The 12649-nt window shown below is 39.8% G+C and overlaps 1 protein-coding gene across 2 annotated transcripts in view; it reads left to right on the top strand.

The window, feature by feature from the left end:
* The window catches only part of LOC150089304 (high affinity cAMP-specific and IBMX-insensitive 3',5'-cyclic phosphodiesterase 8B-like), a 764745-nt gene that overhangs the window by 353068 nt on the left and 399028 nt on the right, over nucleotides 1-12649 (top strand). For both annotated transcript variants that reach the window (XM_090388973.1, XM_090388965.1), the window contains exon 5: nucleotides 1364-1421. In XM_090388973.1, the coding sequence (XP_090245099.1) occupies nucleotides 1364-1421 (58 nt within the window). The remainder of the gene's footprint in view (nucleotides 1-1363; nucleotides 1422-12649) is intronic.

Here is a 12649-nt window from a genome sequence, read left to right as displayed (position 1 = left end):
CATCCCAAACACAGAGTCATTCCTTTATGCAGATAACCTTACTGTATCATGTCACTTCTCAGAATATGTGCTCTATTGAGAGGCAGCTCCTAGTGTCAGTAAATAAAATTTCACTGTGAATGTAAACTATCTGGATGAAAAAACTGTTGCAATTAATTTTTGCAGGAAGTGAAAAACAAATCCTGAACATCTTGAGATGGCTTAATATTATTCAGCACAATGCTCTCAGAACTATGCTGGGAATTTTAAGAACTTCCTTCAGACTTGCTGTCTTACTACTAATACCAATATTTCATTATTCTATGTATTGCCCCTCCCTCAAAACAATAACTGCTATGTTGTGGGACTACTACATTATGCTATTTCATTTCTTTGATTAGATCCCACTTGGAGTATATTGTATTGGTCTATGACTCAGAGAGAGAGAGAGAGAGAGAGAGAGAGAGAGAGAGAGAGAGAGAGAGAGAGAGAGAGAGAGAGAGAGAGAGTGTGTTAATGCTCTCAGAATTGTGTGGGCATTTTTAGAGCTTTCTTGTCTCTCCTCCAGCTCCTAAGGAGATAGCACTTAGATTTTCAGGAAATATTTAAAGCCTGCTGTATTATTATTTTTTTACTTCAAAGAAATACAAATAATGGAGTTTAGTTAATTCTAGTTCATTTAGGGATCTCCCAGGAGATGGACATGCTGATTAACCTGCAGAATACTCAGCTAAAACTGATACATATCAAATAAAAGTTCTGTCTACTGATTTCAGATCCATTATATGTGCAGCATGTCAAGCTCAGTGAATGGCAAATATGGCAATTGTAAGTAGATAACAAATTCATTCAGATAAAACAAAAACCACTGTCTGTGAACCTCTAGTATCTTGCTCAGTAGAAAAGACTTGCTCACTTTTTGGGGAAGACCTACTACTGTGTCCACATTGTTACTCTTCATCTATAGTGGAGCATATTTTTATAGACTGTACTTATCTACAAAGTAAATGACATGCAGTATTCAAGTACCTGTCACATCTTTGAGAATCTGTGTCACTTTAACATATAATTAGAAGATGCAAAACTAACAGAACTTGTTACTTTTCTGTAGAAAATCAAGACTCTATACCCATTTCTGTCTTGCAAATTTTATATACTCATATATCTGACTTTAAACTCAGATCAAAATACTGCACGAGAAACCTTGAAAGGCACAATGGGCCGTAGTAACCCCTGTGCCACTAAATGCTCAAAATAACAACAGTTGGCAGGTTACTGAGCAATAGAGTTTATGTAAGCATTTACCTCATACTTTGTTATATTTATAAAAATTTTAACTCGTTGATTTTTATAAAGAATTTTGTTCTTATTAATGTATTTCTAGCATCATAGATAAAGAAGATGCTTCCGTCCTGCCATTATTGCAAGCTGGTTTTAATAGGGTAAATATATATATATATATTTATTTTTTATTTTTTATTTTTTCCAAACTGTTTTCATTAAAAAAATTCTTTAGGACTAATTATAAATCTAGAGATTACTGTAAGTTGTCAAAAGCCTCAATTGTGATCATGGGTAAGAGCAAATTACGTTTGCTACAGATGCACCAAACTCATATTTCTGAAGCAAATCACTATGAGTTGTGTAAATCTTTCACTTTAGATAAACACCACTCCCACATTCCCCAAGGTGAAATAATTTGCTTTTATTTGTAATGAGTGACATTACTCAACAGCAGTTTCATAAATTGGTTCTTCATTAATGGATAACTATGTCCCATCATCATTAGAACCTGAGAAATCAGTGATGAGTTATTTCCTATACTGATGGTGCCTATTTACTAAATGATGAAGGGACTCTCTCTGAAATAACTGTCTGAATAATGGCAAATATAAAATCATAAACATAATTGTTTATGGTTTTATATTGAAAAAACCATGGCAGCCTGGGTACGACCAGGCTTCCATGCACGGAAACTGAACTTGGCCTGTTATAACGTAAGATCACTCATCGATGAAGACAGGATATTAGAGCTGGAAAAGGAATTAGAAAATGTGAATTGGAATATCATTGGTTTGGCTGAAACAAGAAGAAGAAATGAATGACTTATAAGTTTATCAAGTGGAAATCTGCTGTACACCAATGGAAACAGTGAAAGGAGTGAAGGTGGAGTTGGGTTTCTGGTCCATAAAGATTTTAAAAACAACATTTTGGAATTCAAAAGTACATCACCAAGGGTGTCAAGACTAATACTCAAGATTTCTAAGAGGTACAAGCTAAAGATTATAATGATTTATGCACCAACATCGAGCCATGATGACAAAGAGGTTGAAGAAATGTACAACGAAATTGAGAGTCTTTTAGATGAGCAGAAAACCCACTACACTATTATTATGGGGGACTTCAATGCTAAGGTTGGAAAAAAGACAAAAAGCACAGAAAGGGGAACGAAATGAAAGAAATGTTGGTGAAAGAAATGAAAGAGGTGAAAGACTTGTAGAATTTGCAGAATCTCAAGGACTGTCAGTAATGAACACTTTTTTCAAGTAAAGGGTGAACAGAAAGTGGACATGGAAGAGTCCAAATGGATTAATTACTAATGAAATCGACTTCATTCTCACTATCAGAAGTTATATTGTGAATGATGTTACCGTCCGGAATAAGGTAAATGTTAGAAGTGATCACAGAATGGTAAGATGTACACTTGATATAGATGTAGGAAAGGAAAGGAAAAAACTGACTCGAGTAAATAATACAAAGGTCTTTGAGATAATAGAAGAGGAGAAAAAGCTTTATGTACTGGAACTTAAGAACAAGTTTGAGCTTCTGCAGACTGCTCAGGACCAAGATATCGATGAGGAATATTACAACTTTCTGAAAGTGATAAAGCCCAAGAAACCTATAGGGAAAACGAAATCCAAAGAAGAAAAACTCAGTCAAGAAACACTTGTCATGATGAACCGAAGACGACAAATGAAGAGCAAGAAAAACAGTGACAGGGAGAAAATTGAGTATACTGAGTTATGCAAAGCTATTAGAAAGAGGCTCAGAGAGGACATAAGAAGATTTAACACAAGAAAAGTAGAACAAGCATTAAGGGAAAACAAAGGATTTAAATCAGCAGCCATGAGCAGTAATACAGAAAGACAAATGATACTGAAACTGAAGAATAGCGATGGTGTACTTATAAACAACAGAGAAGGCATAATTCAAATAGCAGAAGACTACTATAGAGAATTATACAAGGAGCAAGGGAATGATGCCAGCAGTGGGGAAGATGGATTGCAAAGTAGCAACACATATGACATACCCGATATTCTTCCTGATGAGGTAGAACATGCATTGAAGAAAATGAAGAATCAGAAAGCTCCGGGGGAAGATGACGTTACTGTAGAGTTGTTAAAATTGGGAGGAATATGCTTACAAGTTAGTGCAAATGCATCAGATCTGCTCACAGCTAACTACTAAATAGTTATGAGGTTGGCATCATTATGTATATCTCATATTGCGAATTCAAATTACTACTAACCATCAGGCATCTCTCATATTGTGGAGTTATTCTTCACAACTGCCTTACCACCATTGCAACACCGGGTTGCCTTCCCACCCACTGAAGAGGAGCCAGTCAGCCCCAAAACGGTGCCGTCTGGGTGGTGGCATCCGCTGACAATAAGTAACAGTAGTCTTCTCCTATGGTGAAGAGTTACTTATTCGAGGTAGTGCAATATCATACTGGGGAGGTATTCACAATATGAGATATACATAATGATGCCAGTCTTATAAATATTTAGTAGTTAGCTGTGAGCAGATCTGATGCATTTGCACTAACTTGTAAGCATGTAAAACATTTCTTAAATCTTTTTTACCTTTCATTTTACAATTTTTAAATTTGAATGTAGTTTGCTAAATTTTTCCAGCCATCTGTGGAATGTTTATAACCTTTGCCAATCAGCCATGGTTTCAGTTTTTTTTTTTTTTTTTTTTTTTTTATGTAAACCCCAAACACGAGAGGTATTAGAACCTATAGTACTTAGTACCGTGCTTTGGTTGGAGGTTGAGAAGATGAAAGAAGATATTTGTTGACATTAGACTTGAACTTCTGTAGACTGTAATTTTCACGAAATACGAAGAAGGAAGGTTGTTCCAGAAAACGGCAGTTGAATGAATAAACGAGGAAGATGAAAAGTTGGTTCTGTGAGTTTGAAGTTGGACAGTAAATGGATGTTGGTTCTTGGCGGCATGTGTTCGGACTGTTTTGAAAGAGAGAGCAGGAATTATAGAAGCCAATTGAGAAGAACAGTGCCTATGAAAGTATCTGTAGAAGAGGCATGCAGCAGAAACAGTACGTCTATGAGAGAGTGAGTGGAGAGAGACTGTTAGAGATGAATCATTAATAAACCTAACTGCCCTCTTCTGAATGGAATCAAGAAGCCTGAGAGAGATTTTGGGGGCACCACCCGAGATGTGGGAACAATATTCCATGGCAGGGCAGATTTGTGATTTATACAGAGTGAGCAGCTGTTTGGAAGAAAAGTAACGCCGAGAGCGAAAGAGAAAACCAAGTTTTTTAGATGCAGAGGAAGCAATATTTGTAATGTGCTTGTGCCAAGAGAGATTAGAAGTCAGGGTAATCCCCAAAAGAGATATATCATTTTGCCTAGAAATCGGAGTGTCACTAAAGATAAGCATAGGAGCAGAAGAATCCTTTTTGCGAGATATAAGACAAGACTGAGTTTTAGAAGGGTTGAAATCAACTAAGTTGCCTTTGCCCCACTGGAGAATTACCTGAAGATCGGCATTTAAGGAATTGGCAGCAGATTTTCGAGAACTTGAAGCTGATTGAGTAGGACAAGGTTTCTCAAAATGGAAAGTTGAATGCAATGTGCTATCATCGGCAAAACTATGGATAGGATTTCCAGTCAATGGAAGAAGGTCATTGATATACAAAAGGAAAAGGGTGGGGGAAAGAACTGAACCTTGGGGGACACCGGCATTAGTGGAGAAGTTAGAAGACAGAGAGCCATCTACCATCACCCTCAGTGAGCAATCAGAGAGAAAACTGGATAACCAATTACTAAAAACAGTTGGCAAACCATAAGATGGAAGCTTGTTTAGAAGACCTTTGTGCCAAACATGATCGAAAGCCTTTGAGATGCCAAGAGCAACTACTTGTGTTTCACCGAACCTTTCCATTGAATTAGTCCATAAATGAGTAACATAAGCCAGAATATCTCCAGTGGATCGACACTGACGGAATCCATACTGGTGATCGTTGATCAGACGGAAGGTTTCTAGGTAGTTTAATAGTTGGCGGTTAATTGATTTCTCCATTACTTTAGAAAGAGTAGAAGTAATTTTGTAGAAGTGATTTTAAGCCAATGGGACGATAATTGGATGGGCGGGATTTGTCATCCTTTTTAGGAGCCGGCTGGATATGAGCAAATTTCCAAGCAGAAGGAAAAACACATTTGGAATAAGAAAATGAAAAAAGGTGGCAAAGAATAGGAATAAGTTCAGGAGCACAGGTTTTGAGAACAAGTGGAGAAATACCATCGGCACCTGGAGCTTTCTTAGCATCAAGATTTGTCAAAATCCTTCTGACATCCTTTTGACGGAAGACCACAGAAGGCGTTGAATAGAGTGTGTTGGCAATGGCTGGAGGTGTTTTACCATGATCATTAATACATGAATTGGAAGAAAAATGGGATGCTAGCAGGTCAGCTTTATCCTTGGCTGAAGTAACAACAGAACCATCTGGTTTGGACAGTGGTGGGAACAGAGATGGGCAAAAGTTGCGGCCAATAGCTTTGGCAAGAGACCAGAATGCTTGGCTGCCATTAGAGCAAGAAGCAAGTTTTCTACTCTTAGCCTGTTCAAACTCTAGTTTGGACTAATTAGTAACTGCTTTACAATTGTTGCGAGCTTTGTTTTGGCAGAAAATGGTACTGAAGGATTAGAAACAAGCCAATTACGATATGCAACGTTCTTCTCTTGAACAGCCTTAGCACATTTATTGGAAAACCAAGGTTTAGATAAAGGATGAGATTTTAAAATGGAGTGTGGTATAAAGGATTCCATTCCTGCAAGAATAATTTCACTGATACGATCAGAGCAAACGTTGACATCAGAAGTTTTGAAACAGTAATCTGACCAAGGAAAAGAAGAAAAGAAATCTCGCAGGTCATCCCATTTTTCAATCTTGTAATGCCAAACAACATAAGGTTGGGAATAGCCATGAGATAGAAGCTCCATTGGAGAAGAAACAATCACTAAGTTGTGATCTAAAGTGCCTAAAGAACCTCTCACTTCGACTGTGTACTTAGAAGGGTTGTTTGTGAGAGAAAGATCAAGCATGTTGGCTGCATGATTAGGATTGTCCTGTGTGCTTGTAGGTAAATGAAAAATCTGTGCAAGGTCATTAGTAATTGCAAAAGCCTCAGCATCTCGACCAGCTGGATCGGTGTGACTAGAAAACGGAAGCCAGCTGGAGTTGTGAACATTAAAATCACCAAGGAAAATTACCACACTGTTAGAAAAGTTGGACTGGAGAAAGTCAAGTTGCAAAGAGAGTAATTCAAAGAGCTCCAAGTGATTAGTAAAGTTTCGAGAACGGTAGAGACAACAGATGAATTTGATACAATGAGGTAGAGAGATTTTAAGCCAGAGAAGGTCAAAGAGGAGAGTAGATTCCAAATTGCTAAGTCTCTGACTGGGAATATCAGAATGGACATATGCACAAGTATTCCCTTTGAGGTGGAAGGAATCATACAGCGAATAATTTGCGCATCTGAGATCAGCTGTAGTTGAATCAACCAATAACTGAGATTCTGTCAGAAAAAGTACACGGGGTTTGGCAGACTGCAAGCGGAAATGGACATCGTTTATATTAGAATTGAGACCACATATATTTGTGAAATGAATTTTATTATTGCTTGGGAGGTTTAGTTCTTTTTGCAGATAAGCTTGCTCTGTTAGTTTGACAATTCATGGTGTATTCAATAGTAAGAAAAAGTGGGTGGGACATGCTGTATGAAGTAATGAAATTTTTGGATATGGCATACACACGGTAAGAATATACTCATATCCTTGACATAACGTGGCCTCGACAATGCTCCCCGCATACACACTGCTCGGACTCCGTCCAGTCACTATCTGGCAGAATAGAGGTAGCAAGATTATACACTAGATGATCCGGAAGCCTCCTAGAGAGTTACCAATAGGTTTCGTCCAGTGTACTAAGTAGTGGCTGGGAACACCGTTTTAAAGCTGTACCCTCGAAATGTAAGGAAAATTTCATAACCTCAAAAGTCATCAATCGTACTGCATGATGGAAGAGGTAGGGAAAAGTTGACTGGAACTTAGCTCTATAGACTAAACATGGGTTCCACCACTTCAAGCCTCCAATAAGCAAAGTGGTGGTATTGCACTGGTTGATGAGAGTCATCTACCACCTAGTACTGCCTGGTAACATAGAGGGGGGGGCATTCCTCCATGTGGTGTGGGCGCCACTCCTTGACCCCTGCTTACGTTGGTTCATGTACTTTTGCACGGAGGTTATACCCACGATTACTAACAGTCCCACCATCGTGAAGGTGCACGCAGAGGATTTGGCTGACATAGTCCATCTGGACTTCGCCAAAATTGGTCCACTTGACTTGAGTGTCACCCGAATATCAGTTGAGAAAGGGTTCTCGAGAAAGTTGAGAAATTGTTCCCTAGAAAGCACTCCAATGTGAGTTATTTGTATTTGTAATACTGTCCATAGTCTCTATCTCTACGTAGCTTAACGATTTGGTAGGTTTTATTATATATGGTTTCCACTACATCCACCATTATTCTGGTAAGATTTTTATAACATGAAGCCGCAAACATTGTGCCATCTAATTGCAACAGTGGTGCAATATTTGCAGTCATCATTGTTGCAGATATCAGGAAAAAGGCTTACAATGCCAGGATTCATGATACAACAATAATAGTATATGATAATACAACAATAAGTGATGCAGTATTATTGTTGCAGATATTGCACGAATTGTAGGCAGATTCAGTAGGCTTGCTCCATAGTTCTGTTAGTGTGATTTTTCTATTTCATACTATGGTTGCTTGATTACCATATTGATTATAACCATATTCATTTATCCTCAGAGATCATCCCCAAAGGAATGAATTTAAGAATTTTCCTATGTATAATTTGGTTATCAAAATGAAGTCTTGCTGAAGCTGTTTCCCTTCAACGTGGCACCTGTACATGGTGAGGGGACCTCCCAATGACGCTGCTGGTTTTCCAGATTAGCATCACTGGGATCCAACACCCACAGCCTAGATTCCAGGCTGACATTAGTGGAATCCAGCATGTTTGCTGTGCGCCGTGACCCGTGGAAATTTGGAATGTGGGATCCTGCTGGTTGAGGGGCCTAGCTTCAATACACCACTTTGGCTCCTGCTTCGACAAGACAGGTGGTCTTGGATGGCTTGGCCAGGATCAACCGGCTAGTAGATTAACCCTCAAGGGTCGATGCCATGCCTATACTCTCGCGGTCTGAGAGACAGGACTCCGGCTGGTGAAGGTGCAGGTATAGTGTCTGGGTAGCCCTGATGTTCCACTCCCGAGCGCATTTTTTGTTTTCCGGATAGTGGGTATCCCATTTGGGCTCCATGGTGGGTGGGAAGCCCGGGCACTGAACCATTCCAAAACATTTATGAACTCTGAAACTCCAAATTTTTCCCCTGTGCCTCAACACGGTCCCTACCAGATCAAAAATACAGATGAACAGAAAACGACTAATGCAGTCAAACAGCCAAGAACAGAAGAAAAATCAGGACCAATCCCACGCTTTTTGGTTATCCATTCTACATCTGAGAGACCCATTGGAAAGATGTCGCCCTTCTTTATTCAGAAGGGACTGAAAGGGTTGGCAGGTTCGCTGAAATCAGTCAAACGGCTACACTCCAGCGATATCTTAATAGAAACAAAAAACGAAAAGCACTCAGTACAGCTTCTTCGAGCCACCGTAATCGGGGGAATTCCAATCATAGTTACCCCTCATAAGACATTAAATTCTTCTCGTGGCGTGATCTCGGAGTGGGATCTTATAGAAGTGTCAGAGGAAGAAATCTGTTCTGAACTTAAACTACAAGGAGTGACAGCTGCCAAGAGAATTTTCATACGTAGGGATGGGAATTTAGTACCTACTAGAAACCTGATCCTTACATTTAATATGCCAATATTACCTAATGAGATTAAAGCTGCATACCTGAACTGTAAAGTAAGGCCATACATACCAAACCCTTTAAGATGCTTCAAGTGTCAAAAATACGGACACTCACAAATGGCCTGTCGTGGTTCCCTTGCATGCGCTCAGTGCGGTGCAAAGGACCACGAAATAACTGGATGTTCAGCTACGAAAGCTGCATGTATTAACTGCAATGGAGAACACCTTGCGTATTCAAGAACTTGCCAGCTGTGGAAAAAAGAAAGGAAATACAATGACTAAAGGCAGAACTTAACCTCATACCAAGAGGCCAGGAAAGCAGATAAACCAGTAAGTAGCGGAAAAGCAACATACACCGAAAAGGTATCCAACAAATGCTCGATTGGCACTCAAACGGATATGACTGTACCACCAAAGGGGTCATTCATGCCCATCACCCGTTATCTATTAAGTTCAGAAAAACCAGCACAGAAATCTCAGTCAGCTGCCACTCCAATATCAGTACCTCCCAATGCTGCAGCACTATCAAAAGAGCACTAAAGTAACATTACAAAAAACTCAACAGCCCATGTCAGGACAAGAAAATATGTATGTCGAAACCAAGGAGGTACATGATGATTCAGTCTTGGAACTCTTTACGGAGGAAGAAATGGACACAGGACATCACCCATTCTTCCCCAAAAAAGAAAAATCCAAGACTGACAAAAGTAGTAGTAGTAGTAGTAGTGGCATGTGATGCAAGAAAGCAAATGTATGAGCTTATGCAGCATCAGCCAAAAAAAAAAAAAAAAAATCACACCATTCCCTCCAAATGCCTGTCCAGTTCCTCCTTAAATTTATTCAACCTATCAACTTCCACAACGACAGATGGAAGTTTGTTCCAGCAATTAACCACCCGCTGGCTAAAGGAAAATTTCCGCGCATCTATTCTACATCTGTCTTTTCTTAATTTGAATTTATGCCCCCTTAGATTCGTAATCTGAACAAGTGGAAGGATCCCATCAGAATTCAGTGTGCTCAACCCACTCAAGGCCTTATATACCTCAATCAGATCACCGCGCAGGTGCCTAGTCTCCAGCCACTGCAATTTGCAGAACTTAAGCCTCTCTTGGTAAGAGGATCCCTTCATTCCCCTCACCAATCTTGTTGCCCTTCTCTGCACACGCTCAAGTAAATCTACATCCTTCCTAAAATGAGGCCTCCAGACCTGTACGCAGTACTCAAGCCGTGGCCTGACCATTGCCTTATACAGAGGGATAATCACCTCCTTTTCCCTGCTAGCAAAATTCCTATATATCATTGACAAAACCCCATGACCTGCCCTGGCAGCCTGTCTGCATTGCTCAGAAAACTTCATATCTGCCTGCACAATTACTCCCAGGTCTTTTTCATTTTCTACCACCTTAAGTGTAGTACCACACAGTTGGTACGTTTCTCTGGGGTTACTTCTACCCATATGTAGTACTTTGCATTTGTCAAGGTTAAACTTCAGTTTCCACTTCTTAGCCCATCTGCCCAAATTATCTAGATCCTATTGCAGTAGCACACTGCCATTACTGTCATTAACAACCCTGCCAACCTTTGTATCATCTGCAAACTTCGACATTAAGCCTGATATACCTTCATCAATATCATTGATAAATATACAAAACAACAGTGGACCTAACACCGAAGTAAGCCCTCAGCACTTCGGAAGCCTCCTGATGGACCCACAAAGCCAAAATAATGGCTAAAATCCCACAGTGGAACTGTTATGGATTCTGGAAAAATATTGATTACATCAAGGCACTTCTGCAAAAGCACAAGCCAGTGTGCTTTTGTGTACAGGAAACCTATTTAAAGGCAAATGATGACCCCCACCATGCGTAACATTACCATCATTCTTAAGGACAGAATTGTGGATGGTCTTGCTCATGAAGGAGTTGCAATCCTCGTGAGCAACCAGATTCCCTTTCGGCCTTTGCAACTTACAACCAGCATAGAGGCTGTAGCAATTCGCCTTACAGTGGGGTCCTTATTAACTGTTTGCTCTCTTTATTTGCCACCTGGTATTGACATCTTCCAGGAAGACCTTGATGATCTCATCATGCAATTGCCTTCCCCTTTATTACTTCTTGGGGATTTTAATGGACATAGCACTCTGTGGAGCAGTGCTAACATTAATGGAAGGGGGACGAGTCATAGAGCATATGCTCACTGACAATGACTTCTCCCTCCTAAATTTTGTAACAAACACCTTCTTCCACATGCCTACCCATACATTTTCTGCCATTGATCTTTTTATCTGCTCCCCTTCTCTCCTTCCTTCACTTATTTGGGAGGTGGAAGAAAACCCATATGGAAGCGATAACTTCCCCGTGATAACCACCCTAACTAGTGGTAGACCGTGTCAGCCATTTAGTTTACCACGGTGGAAGATTGATCAGGCTGAGTGGAATGCCTTTCAACATCTGGCAAATCTTGACATCACTACAGTCAGTCAGGAGCATATCAATGATGCAGTTGCGTATGTCATAGAAAATATTGTCCAAGCAACTGCAATTGCAATCCCAAAAACATCCAGCCGGTTTCCACTATTTCCTAAACCTTGGTGAAATTCAGAATGCACAACAGCAAAAAAGGCACAAAACAAAGCCTTGGGGATATCATTTAAATATCATTTAAACATGCACATGCAAAAGCATATTATATCCAATGTCAGAGCCAAAGGAAATCTTGGATCCATTTTACATCATCCATAACCAGACCGCCAGCTCAAAAGTAGTCTGGGACAAGATCCGGAAAATGAAGGGAAAATACGCACCATGCCCTTCGGTGAACCTTGAGCAAAATGGATGTCCAATTGCAGACCGAACTGCAGTTGCAAATACTCTAGGGGAAACATTTGTCAAAATATCTGCAATAACATCATTCCCCCAGAGTTTTTGGCCCTGAAAGGGAAACGTGAGAGACATCCATTAAACTTCTCTTCAAAAGGGCTTGAACCATATAACAAGCCTCTTACACAGGAAGAGTTAAATACAGCACTCTTTCTCACGCGTGCAAGTGCTGTGGGGCCAGATAACATCCATTACAAAATGATAAAACATTTGTCACCACATTCTAAAAATCACCTATTAATTGTATTTAATAGAATTTTTTTAACAAACAATTTCCAGATTCATGGAAAAAGGCTATCGTTCTTGCCTTCCCAAAACCAGGAAAGGATCTTAGAAATCCTCGTCCTATCGCTCTGACAAGTTGTTTGTGCAAGATCCTGGAAAGAATGGTTAATGCCCGCCTTGTGTGGTATTTGGAAACAAATGGGCTGCTTTACTACATTTTGTAAATAGAAGGTGCTTAGAGGGGGAACAGGTATCCTGTGTGTTATCAGACACTCAGCCTAAAACACTGATGGATCCAATATCTCTCTCTATTACAGAAGATTTAGGAGAAGTCTGGTTGGCCTGCCTCCCTAA

The sequence above is a fragment of the Mastigoproctus giganteus genome, chromosome 2 (genome assembly GCF_048544385.1).
Source record: "Mastigoproctus giganteus isolate SK-2022 chromosome 2, ASM4854438v1, whole genome shotgun sequence".
NCBI lineage: Eukaryota > Metazoa > Arthropoda > Arachnida > Uropygi > Thelyphonidae > Mastigoproctus > Mastigoproctus giganteus.
This window is presented reverse-complemented; position numbering and strand designations above follow the sequence as displayed.